Here is a 21,857-nt window from a genome sequence, read left to right on the forward strand (position 1 = left end):
AGTTTGTTTTTTGGCGTATGCAATCTCGAAGTATATACAAACAAGTTTGACGGTAAATTAGTTTCGTACAATGCGTATCCCATTAAAACAATAGATTCCCTAACACTTAGAGTTTATTTATACTTTCATTAAATATAGGGTAAAGTACAAAAAAACTACCTCAACTATTGGTGTCACGACACTTTCATACCTCATCTTTTAAAATTGACAATGTCATACCTCATCTTACGAATTTGTGTCAATGTTATACCTTCCGTTAACTTGGCGTGAATTTCTCAGTTAAATGCTGGTGTGGCTTGATCCGGGGCCCATTTTCTATTAAAAAATTATTAAAAACTAAAAAAAATCATTTAATATTTGTTTAAATATTAAAATAATAAAGAAAAGTTTAAAATATATATATATATAAATAAAAATAAAAAACCAACACTCAATCCGTCCCCTCCCCCCCCTCCCTTCTTTCTCTTCTCCCCATCTTCATATTCTTCCCCCTTCCTGCAACTGCAACCCAGAAAAAAGAAGAGGAAAAAAAAAAAAAACCAATTTGTCTTCCTCGCTCCCCATCCCCCTTCACCCCCTCTTCTCCCCGCACCCAACCTCCCCACCCTCTGCACCCAATCTCGCACCCACTACCTGCAACCCAAAAAAAGTAAAAAAACCCAGATCCCGTTGAGGTGGAATCGTGAAACCTTCGCCAGGCCGATTCGGAAGGTTGAGAACTTGGGCGCAGAGAAAATGGGGGGAATGGGTGTGGAGGGAAGAGGGTGGGTGCGGGGTGGGGGGGGATGGACAAACTGGGTTTCCTTTTTTTTTTTTTTTTTTTTCCTTCTCTCTTCTTCTTATGCAGGTTGGGTAGGGGGGAAGACGGACGGACGGACGAACTAGGTTTTTTCCTGGGTTTTTTTTTTTGGGTTGCAGGTAGTGAATGCAAGGGTGGGTGCGGGTTTAGGGAAGATGGGAGGGGGGAAGAAAGGAAGGGGGGTCGGGGAAAATCGCGAGTCGGGGGGGGGGGGGGAGAAGAAAAATTGATTTTTTTTTTTTTTCTTTTCTTCTTCTTCTTTTTTCTGGGTTGCAGGAAGGGCGCTGGAAGGGGAAGAAGATGAAGATGGGGGAGAAGAGAGAGACGGGGGGTGGGGGGTGGGGAAAGAGGACGTGATTTTATTTTTTTAAAATTTAAAATTTTATTTTTTTACTTTTCTTTATTATTTTAATATTTAAAAATTATTAAATGTTTTTTTTTAGTTTTTAATAATATTTTATTAATTTTTTAATAGAAAATGGGTCTGGATCAAGCTACATCAGCATTTAACTGAGAAATAAACGGCCAAATTAACGGAAGGTATAACATTGGCACAAAATCTAAAGATGAGGTATGACATTGTCAATTTTAAAAGATGAGGTATGAAAGTGTCGTGACACCAATAGTTGAGGTAGTTTTTTGTACTTTACCCTTAAATATAACATAAGATAGCAACAAGAGATAACAAAATTCAAATGGTATTCATTTTTGCAACAGGAGCAAAGTTTCCTGATAGTCAACACCAAAGGTCTGTGTGTACCCTTTGGCCACTAATCTCGCCTTGTACCTGTCAATTGATCTGTCAACCGTATGTTTGATGATAAACACTCATTTTCATCCCACTATTTTTTTCCCTTTATAAAGTGTAACCACACTCCACGTATTACTCTTCTGTAATGCCTCCATCTCAATTTGCATTGCCTCTGTTCATTTTGGATCTTTCAAGGCTTATTCTACTCTGGTAGGTATTTTGATGGTGTCCATCTATGGAACAAGTGTACAGTATTTCGGCAAAAGTCAATGAATGGAGACAGAATTAGCAATAGGGTATCGTACCTTCCCTTATGGAGAGTACCTTTCTGGCGGCTTTCTTTGATTTTGTCTATGAGGTAACACATAAAATGGTTTAATAATTTCAGAGTAAGCACTTACCTCGAGGATATTCGTTGGATCATGGATCGATACTGGAGGAAGGGGTGTTGTTTCTTAAGATGGTACTCAAGCAAGTGGCAAAATGCCCATTTGGGCAGGTGGCAGTAGCAGGAAGCCCATCTAAGCTGGTGACTATGGCAAGAAGCCCATTTGTAAAAGTGTCAGCAATGGGAAGCCCATCTGGGCTGGCGTCAGCAACGGCAGAGCCTGTAGCAATAAGAAAGAGCCCAAGCTCACGTGGGCAGGTACCATTATGCAACCTAGATGCCGCTATTTCTATCAGCAGCCCATCATCGTGCTTATCAGCATATGCTGTTGTCTTTGTCCGTCCATCATCATGCAGCCCATATGCCGCTGACCCATTTATCCTATTTGTCAGCCTATCATTAGCCTTATCAGCAGGCCCATCATTTGTCTCATTTGTCTCCACATGCATATGCCCACTTTCACGGTCTTCAACACACCCATTATTTGGATAGTCGGCAGGTACATCAAACCAGCCATAGTCTTTGTCTAAGAAAAAACAATTCATCTTCAGAGAAGGTAACATCCATGATGACATAAACATGTCGGGTATGTGGATGATAACATTGGTAACTTTTTTGTTGGGGACTAAAACTAATGAAAACACATCAGACTGCACACGGATCAAATTTGCTTCGTTGGTTTTTGTGAAGATGGACCTAGGCCACACAACCAAAAACTTGTGGTTTGAGATGAAAAGTGGAGGAAATGGAAACATGGTCACCAAGCACAGCCAACGGAGTGCAAAAAGAGAGAACACGGGATGACATTCAGTTCATTAAATATGTGGCATAGGTCACTGCATCAACCCAATAATTCTTTAGCGCGCAAGCACCAATGAGAAAGGCCCGAGTAATCTCAAGTATGTGTTGATTTTTCCGTTCGGTTACTCCATTCTATTGTGGGGTATGAGGACAAGTAATCTCATGGAAAAGGCTCTTGTCCTGGAAAAACTGAGAAAGGTCCTGATTAATGTATTCACCATCATTATGAGATTGAAGTACCTTAACCAGAAGCAAATACTGTGTGTGGACCATATGATAAAACCTTTTGACAATTTCACCCACATCACTATTATGTTTCATGAGATATAACCAAGTCATTCTGGTGCAGTCATCAACAAATGTTATAAACCAACACACACTATGCTAAGTAGGAACTGGAGATGCCCCATACAGCAGAGTGAATCAACTCAAAATGAACTGTTCTTTTATTAAAACTTGGAAGATACGAAGGTCAATGACTTTTAGCTAATGTGCATACATTGCACTTCAGAGAAGAATTTGAAATATTGTTAAATAATAACGGAAGTAATTTATGCAAATAACCAAATGAGGCATAACCTAAGCGACAGTGCCACAATTGAACAGTGTTTACCTTTCCATTATCATAACTTTGAAGTTGGTGAACCTGGCCTTGCGCAACATCGTCAACAAAATACAACCCCCTCCTCTTAGTACCACGACCAATGATCGCTTGAGTCCGGATATCATGAAGTAAACAAAACGATGGAAACATTAGTACCACACAGTCTAATTGCTCGATTACCTGCCCCACAGATAATAAGTGGCTAGAAAGTGTGGGAACAAGTAAGCAATTCTATAAAGAGAGGGTAGGAGTGAGTGCCATTGAACCCGCCCCTGTAACGGGGACAACACCTCCCTTGGCAATGACAATATTGTTTCGTGGAGGTGGTGTCATAGAGTTAAAAAGAGTACGATCGTAAGTTATATGATATGTGGCCCCTGAATCAATAATACACCATGTATCATAAGCAGCAAACGTATTTAATGCTTATGTTACCAGGGTAGTCAGATTGCTCGTTTGAAGTAATCAAATCTAAAAGAGAAAGCGGGTCCAATATATCTAGGGGTGGTTCGATATGAGATACAGAACCGAAAACAATATACCAAATACCGAACCGTAAAGATTCGGGATGAGATTTCAGCAACTGAAACCGATCCAAAATTTTGGCTTTCCCGAATATTGGTATTCCCAAATATTTTTCGATTTTTCAGTATGGTTCGGGACACCGCCACCACCAGCAATCTCCACAGCTTCCGCATCAAGAGAATCAACTCTCTTGGCTTCTTCACAAGCCTCCTGAGAGATCTTAATACCCTTCTCCTCCACCACCTCCACCATTCTCAGAAAGCAACGACCATAACGGGGATTCCGAATCCACCCAGCTTCTAACCCCACCCCCACTCCTTTCCACAATCACATCTTCTCATGCCATTTCTGCACAAATCCTTCAAAACCCACATGCAAAAATCCAATCTTTTTCTTCGAGCATGGCGGCAACTCCGAGTCCACCTCGCTCCCAACCCCACACGGCCATATCCACTCCTCTCCACAATCACATCTTATTATGCAATTTCTGCACAAATCCTTCAGATCCCACATGAAAAAATCCAATCTTTTTCCCTTGAACTTCAGTGATCATGAAATGGAATTATTTGTTGTGGGTTATGAATTGTGTCTGTGTAGTGCTGAGGATTCATAACCCATAGACGATACAACTTTAGAAAAGATAGAGAGGGAAATAGGTCAAGGCCAGAGACGAGAGAGTTTCTTCCTATCTCTGCTTCCCAACATGAAGACTATTTCTCTCTCTCTCTGCCTCAAGAATCAAAACCAAAACAAAAGCTTTGTGCCTTGGCTAGTGAGACCAAAAGGCTCTGCTTTTTTTTTTTTTTTCTTTGCAGATGTAATGCTAGAAAGTAGGAACCAAAAGCAAAAGCTAAAGAAGATTTCGGGTGTCACATCCCGGCCCGGGCCCCACCACATCCCAGGCCCGCTCCATCACCGTAGCACAATATTGTCCACTTTGGGCCCCGACTACGCCCTCACAGTTTTGTTTCTGGGAACTCACACGAGAACTTCCCAGTGGGTCACCCATCATGGGATTGCTCTCGTGCGCTACTCGCTTAACTTCAGAGTTCCGATGAAACCCGAAATCAGTGAGCTCCCAAAAGGCCTCGTGCTAGGTAAGGATGGGAATATGCATATAAGGATCACTCCCCTAGGCGATGTGGGGTCTTACAATCCACCCTCCTTAGGGGCCCGACGTCCTCGTCGGCACACCATGGCCAGGGTTAGGCTCTGATACCAAATTGTCACATCCCAGCCCAGGCCCTACCACATCCCAGGCCTGCTCCACCACCATAGCACGATATTGTCCGCTTTGGGCCCCAACTACGCCATTACGGTTTTGTTTCTGGGAACTCACACTAGAACTTCCCAGTGGGTCACCCATCATGGGATTGCTGTCGTGCGCTACTCGCTTAACTTTGGAGTTCCGATGGAACCCAAAGCCAGTGAGCTCCCAAAAAGCCTCGTGCTAGGTAGGGATGGAAATATACATATAAGGATCACTTCCCTGTGGGATCTTACATCGGGATTTCGGGAATACCCAAAAAATGAAATCTGGAAACCAATCCCATGGATTACCAAAATTCGGGATAGTTTCGGTTTGGGATTTTTTTGTTTGAGTTTGGTATTTTTTCGGTTTGGTTTAGAATTTTCAGGAATTATTTCCAGCCCTAAATATATCTAGATCAAAATTTTCTTCTACACGTGTTGTCCCGGCTGGTGAGCCAAGCAGGTCGGTCTCCTTTATGCTGCTGACGGCATATTTGTATTGTTTTGGGCTTCAAAAAACAGTAGCCCACTTCCTAAGTTTTCTCCATCAGGCTCAACGGGCCGATATTCAGAATCGCTAATGGTTAGCGCAGCAAGCCCAGATGTGGATTTTGATAATTCGGTTCATGCAAACATCGATCCCACTATGGGGACGACAGTTTGGTTGTCTATCATTTAAGCGGCAAGTTGTGGTTTCAGTTTTAATTTTCTGGGTTTGGGTTTTAACAGAGGTCTGGTCTCTTGTTTCGAGACCTGGGTTTGGGATTTTAACAGAGGCCTCTTGTTTCGAGACTTCTGTGCTTGATTCCAAGCGGCTCTAAACAGCCAACAGAGAAGCACCCTAGTCGGCAGTGAACAAGAATAGGGTTTAGAGAAAGAGACAAGGTGAAACTTGCTCTGATGCCAAAATGAAAGTATATGTGTTTAGGGTTTAATCGTTATCTACTCCTAACTAAATTAGAAAACACAATTATATTTCTAATAAATAATTATTCTCCTAACTTGTCGGGGTTGACTCATGTCCACAAAAAGGTCTTCATACAGCTGGGTTGCAAGATGGTATATATTGTTAATCTGAAGCATTTTGTGGCTTTCTATATAGATCTTAGAACAAGGCATGCAAATGGCTAGAATCTAGATCGATCTAGACAACCACTATGGTACATATTTGATCTTTGTTTGTTTAGATGGGGTTTGGTTGATTTTTTTAATTAGTTCATTGAAATTGAAGTCGATTCAATTAGGTATTGTACCAACAAAATCGAACAAAAAAAATAATTGGCGTTGGGTACTTAAATTATGGTTAGAATTGTTCATATTATAAAATCACTTTATAAAGACTATATCTTTGTAAAAAAAAAAAAAACAATTAAAATTAAGGTCATTTAGTCATTGTACTATACAAACATATATAGACAAAATTGATTAACTCAACAACTTTAGTTTTAATTTTTTTTACAGATATGATCTTTAAAGAGTATTATAATACTAGAATGTTAAAAAGGGGATCCTATTAACTTGTTCCGACATAGGATAATAAGTTGAGCTTATGAACAGTCGTAGCGTTCAGTGCTACGTAGCACCGAAGTCGGACCCATGTTACTTGATCAAGGTCCTCATTTTTGGGGGTTTAGTTGTTTATTGAGATGCCAATACTATGGCAGGTGGATAAATTTTGTTTAAGTGCAATTGCAACCTCATACATCATCTTCAAATTTAACGAATTAATTAACAATTGTGTGATATTAAAATACAATAATAATATGTAATGTATGAGATTAAAATGTTTTTAAAATATTGAATAAGGTTGCAATTCTACCAAGATTTTTGAGAGTATAAAATGTAATTGACACTTCTTTAGATTATGGTACATTGTGAATTTATTCTCCAAATGATAATGGGAATTCGCTCTTAGCTGGGTCTATGTAGGCTTTCTTTGGCGGGTTAGATTAGATGGTATAAGTAGAATAAAAATGGACATGAATGTTGTCCCTTGTTTTGGTGACATTAAGTGTATCATGGATCGAAAAGATATTAAATCGATAACCCATAATAAGTGGGATTATGAAACCCAACTTTAGACATGAGTTCAAGCCAATCCAAGCCAGCCAATACCCAAATCTCAATCCAAGCCAATCCAAACCAACCCACAAAATGTACTATTAAATTTCTCAATCAATAAATTGTTGACTTTTATCAAAGACACAATAAACAACAAAGTTACTGGTAAGGTTTGAATATTTCCTATTTCTTGAAATGAACTCGATAATAATTTGATTCGATCCAAATTTGACTCTCACAGATATCAATTGACAAGTTAAATTCAATAATTTGAATATACGCCAATCAGGTTGGCTCAGTTAGTAAGGTCTCTATTTTGTGTGTCATCGATTTGTAAATTCCTACGTAAATCTATACCAATATCAGCTGACAATTAGGTGTCACGCGTAAGTTCTCTCAGCTCGAGATTATGGGTATGTCCTGACGCTAAGGATGAGAATAACCAATCTCCCCTAAACTTCTGTCACAAAAAAATAAAATAAAATAAATAAATAAAATCCTTATATTCAATAATCTGATTAATAAACAAAATGATTATGATGAATTAGGCCGATCTGATCCAAATCTGGTCCGTTTACAAGTCTAATCTTGTATTTTGCAAGTGGTCGTTTACTATAGTAGTGGAAATGAGTTGTGTCTTTGCATTATGGCGTGCATTTGAACCCCTTCCTAATCTAACATCCAATCACTAATGCTATCGTTTTATAAAAATAAAATTAAAAAATAAATAAAAAACTAACGTTTGTCGACAAACGCGTTCTAACGGCACCTCATCCGAACTTGCATGGATGGCGCTCAATTTCAAACTCGAAGCTTCTACTCTGACCGCCTTATTCCAACACGTCTCTACGTCTGCCATTTTGAATTGAATTGAATCGAATGGAAACTGAAGATTTCTTCATTTTGGTAAATTAAATCGAACATTTAATACCGAAACCAGGAGATTTCTGTCTTTTGATTTTCTCTTGTGAATTTAATTTCTCTGTAAACCAAAAAAATGCCACCCCTAAGTTTGAAGCTGCACAGCTTGTTCTTCAAGTACCATCTCAGACATCAACTACACAAACTAACCCAATCAGCGCACCTCCAAAACACAGACCCGAAATTTGGCATCACTTCCCGGCCCGAAGAGCCCGTCGTTCCCGCCAACCCCACTTTCCAAAACGGCGTCGCCACCAAAAACATCCACATCGACCCCAACTCCTCCCTCTCCCTCCGCATCTTCTTACCTGACACCGTCCTCCCCCTCAAAGCACCGAATCCCACGTCACGTGTTGGCGCCCTGTTGTCTCCCTCCCCTGACGGCTCTAACTCGGACGATGGTGTCATGTACAGGGGATATTCTCCCGATCAGTTAGTGGGGAGGCGACACCGGAAGGTTCCGATATTTTTGCAGTTTCACGGAGGTGGGTTTGTGTGCGGGAGCAACGACACGTCGTGGAACGACGCGTTCTGCAGGAGGATGGCGAAGCTGTGTGACGCGATCGTGGTGGCGGTGGGGTATAGGCTGGCGCCGGAGAGTCCGTACCCAGCGGCGTTTGAGGATGGGGTTACGGTGTTGAAGTGGGTAGCGAAGCAGGTCAACTTGGCCTCGGTTCAAAACGGACGGAGTCGTATCTTTGACAGCTTTGGGTCGTCGATGGTTGAGCCATGGTTGGCTGCTCATGGAGATCCATCTAGGTACTTACTGCCTATCAGCCATATCCGGATTGTTTAATTAGTATAATTAGTGTTGGTATATCATATATGCACAAATGGACCCTGTACAAAACTTTCATTGAAATAGATAAATTATGGTTTAGTGCTCCTTTATTATTGTTTAGTATATTCTATTTTTTATTATAAAGTTGATGGTTAAAATTGGAACAATCACAGAAGGTTTGCAAGAGTTTATGTGGTTCACTCAACAAAATTCAAGTCGTGGGGTATTTAGATCGTATACGTAGAACTAGTGACACTAAAATAACAATGCGATTTATATAGATTAGGGTTTAATGTCTTCTATTATCTAGTTAATTTATGTTTATGCTTTTTAATTAAAATCTGTAACATGTTCTATTTGTGCATAGTTTTTGTGTGTATATTCTTGGATTTTGAGTTGGGTTCCCAAAATTTAAAGTACATGGATTTGCTTAATGATTAGTGTTTTGATTATGTTCAGCCCTTTTTAGTTTGTATACCTTTTGTATAAATTCAGTAACTAATGAACATTAACATGTTATTTTCTTATCAGAACAGATGTGTACTTCTTGGAGTGAGCTGTGGAGCTAACTTGGCAGACTATGTCGCTCGGAAGGCTGTGGAGGCAGGCGACCTCTTGGACCCGATAAAGGTGGTAGCACAGGTACTAATGTACCCCTTTTTCATTGGAAGCACTCCCACCAGGTCTGAGATTAAGCTAGCAAACTCCTACTTATTCGACAAGGCTACGTGTATGCTAGCATGGAAGCTATTTCTAACAGAGGAAGAGTTTGATTTAGACCATCCCGCCAGCAACCCCCTCATGCCTGCAGGGAGAGGGCCACCCTTAAAGAACATGCCTCCGACACTTACAGTTGTGGCACAGCATGATTGGATGCGCGATCGTGGCATTGCTTACTCTGAAGAATTGAGGAAGGCTAATGTGGATGCACCTCTTTTAGATTACAAGGATACTGTGCACGAGTTTGCTACTCTTGATGTGCTCCTTGAGAAGCCCCAGGCCAAGGCTTGTGCAGAGGATATCACTATATGGGTCAAGAAGTATATATCACTCAGAGGCCATGAGTTTTCTTATTGATTGTGAATAGGTGATAAGTTCCGAAGTTGTTCAAATTGAAGCACATATGAACATGCATTTGAACAGCTTCGGGACAACGAAGGAGAACATTTTTTGTGTACAAAATCATGTCACTCCAATTTTTTTAACATATTTTTCATCAGATTAGTTTTGAGATATCTGATCCTTATCCAGCTGTGCATTGCACCCTGCAAACATATTTTGTTTTGTTCTTTTGGAGTTGTTGGCCGCAGTCCATTTAGTTCCAAGATTGTCTCCATACCGGTGGTATATCCTATACATGTTCTCTTGCTCTTATGCATTTTAGACCCTGGATAAACTAATTGTCCATGACAGCATCACCTACGCAGGTCGGCTATTAGCTTAATTGATTAAGAGAATTTACCCCTGCTCGAGCGCTAACTATTCCGGGCCATATGTATTATTTTAAACCACGTCAGGATCTGGTGGACTTAGTAAAAGGAAGAGGCGAAAAGAATAAGTTTTATAACCGGAAGTAGCATTGGAGAATTCTGTATATGGGGAAAATTACAGTCACATATGGATAAACCTCCTAAGCTGTGGGCATAGACAAGATAGAAAGCTCCCAAATCTCGGGGAGATGCTTGAAAATGATGGCAATAATGTAAGTTCCTTAATTAGTGATTGGTCTATGCATACGCTGCGCAATGCCTGCTGGAATTAGTAAAGCCTGTTTTATTTATTTTGATACAAGCGATAATCGGGGAGAAAGTAGTCGAACTTGGGACATCAGGTGCAAGACTCAATACATTTTAGTTTACCATTTAAGTTACAAATCTCTTGCACTAAGACTACTTTATTAATTTTTACTCACTTTCGTAGACTCATTTTAAATTCTTGGCAACATTGTAATCGTCGTCCGTACAAGAAGGAAGCTTCAACCTACACATCATATACACACGCATTGTATATATATCCCCGCAAGGAGACTCAATTGGCCAAGCTTCTAATACATTAGAAAGCTACACGATGGCATCTGATCTCTATGTGCAACCTGAGTTTTGTGGTAAGAATACATCTAATGAGGTGATTGGCTTTGATCTCAATCTGTCATCCATGTCATGCCTTCCCTACCCTTCTCTTTCGGCTTTGGAGCACGATTCGGCGAACTGGGTGATTCCATTCGTCGACAAAACGAGAAATCATAAGAGGCTAAAACAGGAACATGATGCCAATTATGGATTCAAAGTGGGTACTGATTACTATAGTTTTTACACTGGCAGTGACAGCAATATGTGTAATAGTGGCTTGACCAGCTTGCCAACAATCCGATTCCGGGATCACATATCAGCGCACACGCGGAGATACTTGGCAGCAGAGGCCATGGAAGAAGCCTTTGCAACCTTAATGAGAGGCAAGGAAGATGAATCCGGAGAAGGAGAAGGAAGTGGAGATGAAATGAAACTAGTCCAACAACTCATTGCTTGTGCCGAGGCTGTGGCTTTTCGTGACACAGCTCATGCATCAGCATTGCTTTTTGAGCTGAGAGCTAATGCGCAGGCCTTCGGGACATCATTCCAGCGAGTATCTTCCTGCTTTGTCCAAGGCCTTGCAGACCGCCTTGGGCTAGTTAAACCACTCGGGGACGGAGGAGTAACAGACCCGAACGTGAAATCAAAGCCTTTTTCAGCAGAGAAGGACGAGGCTTTACACCTTGTTTATGAAATCTGCCCACAGATCCAATTTGGTCATTTCGTAGCGAACGCATCAATATTGGAAGCCTTTGAGGGAGGAAGTTCAGTCCATGTCATAGACTTAGGCATGACCCTAGGCCTCCAGCACGGGTACCAATGGCGGGACTTAATAGACCGTCTAGCCAACCGTCCAGGACAACCCTTGCACCGCCTTCGTATCACAGGAGTTGGTAGCTCTTCCGAACGTCTTCAAGTAATCGGCGACGATCTCAAGCTGCATGCTCAAAGCATGAAAATAAATTTGGACTTTTCAGCAGTGGAGAGCAACTTAGAGAACCTTAAGCCCCAAGATTTCCATTTGGTTGATGGGGAGATTTTGATCATCAATAGCATTCTTCAACTTCATTGCTTGGTAAAAGAGAGCAGAGGGACATTGAACTCAGTTTTACAAGCACTTCACGAGCTGTCACCAAAGCTTATGGTTTTGGTTGAGCAGGACACAAGCCACAACGGGCCTTTCTTTCTAGGGAGGTTCATGGAGGCACTGCATAACTACTCCGCCATCTTTGACTCCTTAGACGCAATGCTGCCCAAGTACGACACGAGGAGGGTAAAAATGGAGCAGTTTTATTTTGGGGAGGAGATTAAGAACATCGTAAGCTGCGAGGGACCAGCCAGGGTGGAGAGACACGAAAGGGTTGATCAATGGCGCCGTAGGATGAGGCGTGCGGGGTTCCAACCGGCGCCTTTGAGGACGACGGCACAGGCCGTGAAATGGCTAGAAACTAATGCTTGTGAGGGTTACACGGTTGTTGAAGACAAGGGTTGCTTAGTTCTTGGATGGAAATCAAAACCTATCATTGCAACTTCTTGCTGGAAATGATGTTGTCTGTTCCAACAAAACCTTGCCTAACAACAGAAGAATAACGTTTATGAAATTTATCATGTTACTGCCAGATTCTCTAAATACTTGTTGTGGAATTAATCATGTCTATTTTACAACAAAAAGTTCTCTTTTCTTTCAAAGTAAGAGTGATTTTATTTTATTTTTTTGGAAAAAGGGGCTAATTCTAAATTTCTAATAGCCTAAACATAACTATTCATCACCGTACGTGTAACATTACGGTCTAATAAAGCAACGTTATGTGATAAAAAATTTATTAGAAAACTTTAGTTTAATCTTGGTAAAGATGACTTTTAGATTAAAAATATGAGTAAGATTAAAATCTAATTTTAATCCCTTGATGCATTAATAACCTAATTTATTAATTACATTTTGATTTTTTAATTATTTCTCTCTTTCTTCCTAATTTTAATGTATTAATTTTATTTCATTTTCATTTTATTTATCGTAATATATTTTGTTGTAAACATTTAGATAAACTATTTTTTGTTATCCAATAAATTTTGATGTACTTTGTCTTCTTTATTTAGGTATATTAAATTCATTATAATACATTTCGGTGAGAGATTAAATAAAGTACACATTGATTGTTTTGAATTAAGAACACATCAATGAACTATAATCAATATGTAATATATTTTAATTTTTAATTTTCTTGAAAGATTAAAGTTAAAAAACATAATATTATATTATTGTACGTGAACGCTACTAGTGAAGTCATTTATTGTAAGTGTGAGATGATTGTTTGAGGCTATGACGCAAACACATGTATCCAACGGACCATTGTGGCAAAATAGACGGCCAACAATACATAGCCATCAGCAGCTCCGTCGTGATCTGCCACGTGTACGGCTGGCGTGTAACAGTTCCCATTCCAAGCTACTCTCTGGTCTCTCTATATCTCACCAAAAATTCCGTTCTCTCGGACAAAATAACGACGTGTGGATAAGAGTCCCTCCTCGGATAGTCCCAACGGGCTTCCTTTTCTCGCTCACACACTGAGAAATCCAGGACTCTGCAAAAACCCAAGTGAAAAATGGAGGTGGGTATGTCTCTAAACGCAGCGGTTCGGCTTCCGTTGTCGAGCTCGAGGACCCACGAAGATGGTCTGGTCAGGCACTCATTGGTTTCCACAAAGACGACGACTCAGAAAGCGGCTGAGCAAAGGCAGGTCCGCCGCGCGCTGGTGGTTGAATCAAAGGGCAAAAGGGGAATGATGGCCCGCCAGTTTCAACCCAAGAAGCCTCCGCCTCCTGCCATGCCCAAGATTGAAGACGACGGCAACCCTCGTTTCGTCGTCTTTATCCGAATGGCCAATGTTTGTTCTCTCTCTCCCCCTGTCTCCCCCTGGCTCTCTCTCCTCTGTTTCTTTTAATTTACAAGTTTGTTGCTTGGACAGGTTTACCTATGGTACCCACTTAGTGTGATATCAGGTGGTACAACGGCTAAAATCATGATTGCCGCAAAAGATAACTTTCTGGGGAAATATATATACAAAGATACACTTGCTAGAAATCTTGCTGCAGTCATTTACAGAGTGAGTTTTGTTCTTTGTTATTGAATTTATGATCTAGTTGCATATAATTTGTTACTTGCCCAATCTAAATATACATTGTCCATGCTTGTTGCGGCTTATTAGACAAGCTGTTTTTGTGTTCATGTCAAGAGAGTCCAACATTTCTGTTTCCATATGGATTGCAGACAAGCTCGGATGCTTCTCTGTAATCTGTATGGACACAGAAATGTTAATTAATCGCGGTTTAGGTATATGTTTATTAATCGAGGGTTAGGGACATGTTGATTAATCCTTGTGGCGGAGATGGTCCAACATTGTTGATTAATTGCGGGTTAGGGACATGATCTGCTTTTTTAGTAACTAAATGCGAATTGTATGGTGGTTAAACATTTTTCGAGCGGCTTTATTCTCTCGTTGCTTGATGTTCTGCTTTTACGTTTAGTAACCAAATGCGTTTTGTATGGTGATTAAAACATTTTTCGCAAGCGGCTTCATATTCTCAATTGTATAAATGCTTGTTTCGTTTTCATTTCAACAGGATGAGAAGGAAATACAGAAGACAGCATTTAAGCAGTACCGAGTTTTGCGGTCAGCTACTGATTTTAGATATGGCTACAAAATTGTCGTAATGCTCTTATAACCTCTACATTAAGTAAAAGTTCATTTGCAGATGATTTTATTCTTTTCTCACCACTAAAATGCTTAAAACTGTTCAGCGCCTAAGTCTGTTCTGTGGCCATCGTGTAGGAAAACGGTAATATGAGAGCAGCACTTTCTACCTCGGATGTAATTGAGGTAATTCGCCTACTCCATCGTCTTTGTCATGAGATTGTAAGGTATTACGGTGTTAGACATTCAGCCGGTCACATGCTTCATGGCCTGAAGAACTAGAGAGCTTCGTTTCTTCTGATAGGAAATTTGGTGGTATCTAGACACTACAGTTGAAATCAAACCTTCTGTTCTATCAGCTTGTTTGTTTACCTTTTGCTCTAATATCATTTGCGATTCTGAACTCAATTTTCAGCTACCAACAAAAGACAAGCTCAAAACCACATTTGACAAAGTGAAGGATTTTTTTGGGGATGCAAAGGAATCTTTTGGCAAGCTGACAACACTAAACTTATCCGAGTCTGAAGAATCAGAAGGAAAAACCGAAGAACAGGGAAAGTGAGTCATATGCACACGATACAATTGATAAGTTTTTGGTTTCTCAACTGTAGTTGTCGAAAGGCTTTCTTGTTATTGTCAGGCAACATTCGAACCTAAGGCTTCCCGGATCAATCCCATTCCCCCTCACATAGCGAAAACAACGATTACCAATCACTTTACATGCCTAATTAATGGTTCCTTCCTTCTAACAGGGTAAAGAGCTGAAGATGGCAGAGGCATTTGCTTGGTATGGTGCAGAGGCCACAGACTCTGTGAGAGTTAATGCTCACTCCGCTGCATGCTCCTTTCACGAAAGGTCGTTTAGGATTCTACACAGGGTTTTGGTCATAGATCTCTCTGTCAATTAAACAGAATTATGTCTTTGCCAGTAAAATTTATTTAGCCTATTCCACTCTTATATCTGGCATTCTTAAGTAAAAGTACTCGCAACAAGTTGGTTCTTTGGAAATTCGCGCTGATACACATAAAAGAACCTAATTGCGGGCTAAACCGCATTAAGATGCAAGTGGTAGATTTAGTGTCTTCCTTTTTAATTTACTTTGAGTTCAAACTCTCCCCTTTTCCTTAATGTAGTTTAGTACATAGTATTGTTTGTAATAAAAGAGCACTTAAATTAAAATGATCCTTGTGTTTTAGCCTTCCGACCAACATGGTCCCTGTGTTTTCAATTCTGTCAATTTAATCCTTGTGTTTAGCTCAGAACTCAGTTAGTCAATGTGCTTCTTTTTCCAGTTTTCAAATTGATTAAAAAAAAGAATAAAATTAAGAAATTAAAAAAACTATAAAAGACGTCTACTACTTTTCCTATAATCTCAGCCACCACCACCATCATCGAATCCATCCAAAGCCAACAACCACCATGGATAGCCCCATAACCACCCATCCTATCTCTTTCTGAATAAATTTGACCCCCACGGTCTCCGACCTGCCATCGAATTCTGCGTCATTTCTCTAACGATACATCGACGTTATGTTGCTTTCCACTCCCAAGCACTAGTGTTAATCCCATACGACCCTAATTTGAGTCATCTCCGCATCCACCACGCTCGTAGCATCGATCTACACCCCTTCTCCTTTTGTGGATCTTCCTCCCCACTGCACGTTCGTGGTTGGAGATGTTGCCTTGAATTTTTAATCTGAACTTTTATTTTACTTTATTTTTTTAGTTTTACATTGAGTTTTCATATTTCTTAAATAAATAGGTTTTTTTTAATAATTTAAAATGAAATATTTAACGGTAAATTAACGGAATTGATCAAATTGGCTAACGGTTTAAAACATAAGGACTAAATCGGTCAAATTGAAAACACTAGGACTAAATTAATCAAACATGTAAACACAAGGATCATTTTGACATTTAAGCCTAAAAAAAATTCCTAAGATCATAATAATTAGCATCATACAAATACGTGGATTACGTTTATGCGGATTTCCAACAAATTAAGAAGTGGTTTAACTTCTTTTTCTCCTTTTGCTGATTTTTCTTGGCCTATTCTTTTCGATCGTTTTTCCTCAACCATGTCTACAACTGAAAAGTCTAAACCCGGCGCCAACCGCGACCGGATATTACCTTACTTGTTCTGTTTTATACGCTTGTCTTATTCCTACATACCATTGAGTTCGTACATATCTCCCCCTCAGGCAGAGCACCCGAATTCACTGTCGACGATGCTTCTCTTGCCCAATTCAGTTACACCAAATCCAATTACACGCTTGCCTACAACCTTGCCCTCAACATCTCCATTAGAAATCCCAACAAACGCTCCGGCCTCGAGTACCGTGGCATCCAAGTCATTGCATACTATCAAGACAAGAGGTTTGCTCTGGTGACTTTGGTCAATAGTTCCACACGACATCACTAAGGCCTCAAGAACACCACCGTTTTGCAGAACGTACTTGTTCAAGGGTACATGAAATTGCTGTTGTTTGAGGAAAGCTGATGAGGCAACTTCCAAGTTTAGGTCTGAGGCCACGGCCGGAGTTTACATGATCGATGTGCTGCTTGCTTTTCAGGAAGTGAAACTTGTAGAAAATATGGAAGAGAGTGCTTTGTGGAAAATATGGAAGAGAATGCTTTTTTTCATTAATTTTTCTCTACAAGATTACAAGGATATATATACATGATACAAATGTGTAGGTAGGACAAGGTAGCCGTCCTAGTGTGTAGGTAGGACAAGGTAGGACGGCTGTAGAGGACAAGGTAGCCGTCCTAGTGTGTAGGTAGGACAAGGTAGGACGGCTTGACGGCTGTAGGACGGCTTATTCTTTCAATAATAATATTATATACAATTACACAAGGACTCCAACCATATTCCTTATTTGTCTAACACTCCCCCTCAAGTTGGAGAGTGGATGTCAAGAACTCCCAACTTGCGTAACATACCCGAAAACTTTTCTTTCCCAAGAGGTTTGGTAAACAAGTCTGCCAACTGTTGTGCCGTACCCACATGCTTGGTCTCTATTGTGTCATCTACAATCTTATCTCGTATAAAGTGACAATCCATCTCAATGTGACGAGTTCGTTCATGAAAAACAGGATTGGCAGCTATATGTAACGCTGCTTGATTATCACAAAATAAAATGGAAGGACCATCCAAAGGAATGTTCAAATCCTTCAACAAAAAACGAAGCCAAACTATCTCGCAACAAGCACCTGCCATGGCCCTATATTCCGCCTCTGCTGAAGAGAGTGAAACGGTTTTCTGTCGTTTCGTCCGCCAAGAAATCAAAGAACCGCCCAAGAATACACAATACCAGTAGTCGAACGGCGAGTGATAGGGCAACCTGCCCAATCAGAATCACAAAACGCAGTTAACTTGGTCTGGTTGTCAGAACGAAATAATAAACCTTGACCTGGAGTAGCCTTCAAATAACGAACAATACGAAGCGCAGCATCCATATGAGATATCCTTGGCTCGTGCATAAAACGGCTTAGAACATGCACAGAATAGGTGATATCCGGCCGAGTGATAGTGAGATATATTAACTGACCTACTAATCGTCGATACTTTTCAGGATCCTTGAGAAGTTCTCCTTTATCAGATAATTTTGTGTCATCCATAGGAAAAGCAATGGGTCGTGCTCCCAAAAAACCATAGTCCTTGAGAATCTCTAATGCATACTTGCGTTGAGAAATATAAATCCCTTGTTTGGAACGAGAAATCTCAATACCCAAAAAATATTTTAAATCACCAAGGTCTTTTATCCGAAAATGATCACGGAGAAAAGACTTCAGAGAATTAATGGCACTAGCATCATTGCTTGTAATCACAATATCATCCACATAAATAAGCAAAGCTGTGAAAGAAATACCAGACTTTTTAGTGAACAATGAATAGTCAGCTTTGGATTGTTGAAAACCGGCAGAAATGATGGCACTAGTGAATTTGGCAAACCATTGGCGAGAAGCCTGCTTAAGACCATAAAGTGACTTGTGAAGGCGACACACAAGATTCTTAATTGAGGTTTTCCTTCCTAGTGCTAAAATAGGTTTAGTATAATGGCACAAGTAAGGGTGTCGAATCCACAGGGACTAATTGGACCTATATAATCACTTGTTTTGCAAGAACTCTATAAGAGAAATAAAACTAATCAACTTAGGCAGATTTGTTGTTGTAACTTGAAAGCACAAGAAAATGAAGTAGACACAAATAAATGAATCAACAACTAATAAAATGAGATAGCACAGATGGAGATGAAGCTAGGGATTCGGTTTCACCATTGCTAAGCCAAGTCCATGCTTGTTAAATCAGATTATACTCATCCATCTACCTATTTCTTGGGTTTGTTTCACTTAGATATGATCAACCATATGATGTGTGGACTTGATCAAATGTTCCTAATCATGAACCTAAGTGTGATGTGCAACTTTGGTCCCTAATCAAGAACATGACACGCACAAGAAACTTTCATAAAACCAAAGGAAACACTCGGCAGGTTGTTTGCAAAGCATTCCCTTCATTCATTCGCATATCCACCAAGAGTATGCATGATGTGTGCTTTACTCTTGGCTAAACAACCTGTGGTTAAATCAAATGGTGATCAAAAATTAAAATCAACACACAAAGTCACAATTAAATCAGAGAATGAAACAAGAAATAGATGGATCAACTGAGCATTCTGAAATAACTACATGGCAATCTTGCAAGGCTACATCGAATCCCTAGAAAGAAATTAGTTACACTTCATGTTTACAGAATGTTTGATATAAAAATATACAACATGAATGAACATAGAATTAAGGAGAAAGAACCCTTGAAGCAAAACTGATGTTGAAATCCCTTAAGAGTTGCCTTCGGTGTTGGTGCTCCAAGTGTGTTGTAAATGAAGGTGGAGCGGCTAAGGTTGAATGGTTTCTGCGAATGGGAGAGTGTATGGAATGGAATGAAGCCGAGAAGAGATTGTGTAGAAATGGAATGGGAGCTTGCGGCAAAGGGGAAGATTGGATGTGTTTGTGGTGTCTTGTGTATGAAAATGAGATGTGATTTTTGTGTATGAATGCATGGGTTTTTATAGGGGGAATGGGAGAATATGTGGGTGATTGTTTAAGAGTGAATGTGGTTGTTATGATTGAGAGTGCATGTGGATGAAATAATGATGGAAAAAGAGCTAGGTTGTTGGTGGAAAGGCAAGGGAAGTGCACGGCATTGGGTTGTTGTTGGTGTGTGAATGCATGTGTTGAATGATTAAAGTGCATGTGGGTGAATATGTGGCTGAAATGATGAAGTAGGAAGGTGGAAATGCATGTGTTGAATTGGTGGTGCAATGATGAAAGAGTAAGTGCATGTGTGTGTGAATGGTGGTAGCTAGGGTGAATTATGATGAATGCATGTGGAATAAAGATGGAGAAGGTGGTGTAATGATGAAGTGGAATGGCTGAAAATAAAAGGGGAAGTGCAAGGCACGGCAATGGGTGTTTCTTGATGGTTTTGGGGTTGTGATGCATGTGAATGCATGTGGCTAAGGGTTGTTGATTGGGCTAGAGGTTTTGCATGGCTCAAAGGATTGTTTGATTGGGCTAGGCCCTTTGTTTTATGTCCAAAGTGCATACAAGGCTTTCAAATTCGTCCAACACTTTGGCTCCAAGCATATGCTATCCATTCCAAGCCCAATTTTGCTCCAAAATGCTCCAAAATGCATCTTTTTGCTTCCTTAGCCATATGAACCTAAAAACACACGAAAATGGCTTAAACTACTAAAACAACTATGAATTAACAACATAGATGCACGAAAACAAGCTAAGTAAGTCGCCTAAATATGCTCCTATCAATTCTCCCCTTGTCGTCGAAGACCAGGAGGAGGAGACATATAGATTTCTTCATGTAAGTCACCATGTAAGAAAGCATTATTAACATCAAGCTGATGAAGAGACCAAGACTGACTAGCAGCAAGAGCAAGAAGACAACGCACCGTAATCATCTTAGCAGTAGGAGAAAAAGTGTCATGATAATCAATACCTTCAGCCTGAGTGAAGCCTTTAGCAACCAAACGAGCTTTGTAGTGGTCAATAGAGCCGTCGGAATTGTGCTTGAGTTTGTACACCCACTTACAACCAATGGGAATTTTGCCAGGGGGCAAAGAAGTTAAAGTCCAAGTACCATTAGCATGTAAAGCTTGAAGCTCCTCAGTCATAGCACGTTGCCAATTGGGGTCAGTGGCAGCCTCGGCAAAGGAGGAAGGCTCCACAGTCCGACTGACAGAGTTAATGTAAGAAAAATGTCTTGGAAAGTAACGGTGATAAGAGAGAAAATTACAAAGTGGATATCGCGTACCTTGTGTAGAACCGGGTTGCGAAGTCGAAGATGGGTGGGATGGCAGAATCACCTGCGAGCAAACGTAGTCTTTTAAATAGGATGAGGGTTTATGGGCACGAGAAGAGGTGCGGGGAAGGGGAGGATTGGTAGGTAGTGGGGGGGGTAGGGATGTCCGTGGGTAAAAGGGTGAAAGGTAAGGAAGTAGCGGGGGGGAAGGAGGGGATGCCGAGAGGGCAGGGGCATGGGGAGGAACGGGTAATGGGGCAGCAAGGGAATCTATGGGAGGCGTGGAAAGGGAGGAAGGTGGAGGAGGGTGAGGCGTCGGGGCAGGAAGGGGTGGGTTATATGTAAAGTCCAAAGGGGGTGGGATGGGTAGGGTAGGCGAAGAGGATGGGATAAGAGGGTGAGAAACGGCATAAGGGAAAGTAGTTTCGTGAAAGATGACGTCTCGACTAGTGAAAATGCGGTGATTGTCGAGATCGTAAAGGGTATAGGCCTTTTGTCCATGAGGATAACCGAGAAAAATGCAACGATGAGCCCGAGGGGAAAATTTGGTGGTGGGAGTGACAGAGGTGGCATATGCCAGACAACCAAAGACGCGGAAGTGGTCATAAGATGGGGTTTTCGAAAAGAGAACCTCAAATGGGGATTTATGATGGAGAAGACAGGTAGGGAGACGATTGATGAGATAAGTAGCGGTAAGAACACATTCCCCCCAAAACTTGATAGGAAAATGGGATTGAAAACGAAGGGCGCGAGCGGTTTCAAGAAGATGACGATGTTTTCTTTCAACAACGCCATTTTGTTGGGGGGTATAAACACAAGAAGTTTGTAAAAGCACCCCATGATCAAAGAAAAAACTACGAAGAGATAAAAATTCACCACCATTGTCAGTACGAA

The 21,857-nt window shown here is 40.7% G+C and overlaps 3 protein-coding genes across 3 annotated transcripts; all 3 read left to right on the forward strand.

Annotated features, from left to right (window-relative positions):
* Nucleotides 1–8,073: 8,073 nt before the first annotated feature.
* On the forward strand, nucleotides 8,074–10,866 carry LOC137738328 (probable carboxylesterase 11). Its single transcript, XM_068477965.1, has 2 exons — nucleotides 8,074–8,860; nucleotides 9,419–10,866. Exons 1-2 carry the CDS (start codon nucleotides 8,178–8,180, stop codon nucleotides 9,957–9,959), a joined length of 1,224 nt encoding a protein of 407 aa, XP_068334066.1. The 5' UTR covers nucleotides 8,074–8,177; the 3' UTR covers nucleotides 9,960–10,866.
* Nucleotides 10,867–10,949: 83 nt separating this feature from the next.
* Nucleotides 10,950–12,497, forward strand: LOC137736628 (GRAS family protein RAD1-like). The gene has a single exon (XM_068475865.1). It carries the CDS (start codon nucleotides 10,950–10,952, stop codon nucleotides 12,495–12,497), a length of 1,548 nt encoding a protein of 515 aa, XP_068331966.1.
* A 962-nt stretch (nucleotides 12,498–13,459) lies between these two features.
* Nucleotides 13,460–15,846, forward strand: LOC137737032 (protein HHL1, chloroplastic-like). Its single transcript, XM_068476378.1, has 6 exons — nucleotides 13,460–13,836; nucleotides 13,918–14,055; nucleotides 14,573–14,659; nucleotides 14,782–14,829; nucleotides 15,059–15,201; nucleotides 15,396–15,846. Exons 1-6 carry the CDS (start codon nucleotides 13,555–13,557, stop codon nucleotides 15,406–15,408), a joined length of 711 nt encoding a protein of 236 aa, XP_068332479.1. The 5' UTR covers nucleotides 13,460–13,554; the 3' UTR covers nucleotides 15,409–15,846.
* The last annotated feature ends 6,011 nt before the right edge of the window (nucleotides 15,847–21,857 follow it).

The sequence above is a fragment of the Pyrus communis genome, chromosome 6 (assembly GCF_963583255.1).
Source record: "Pyrus communis chromosome 6, drPyrComm1.1, whole genome shotgun sequence".
NCBI classification, from domain to species: domain Eukaryota; kingdom Viridiplantae; phylum Streptophyta; class Magnoliopsida; order Rosales; family Rosaceae; genus Pyrus; species Pyrus communis.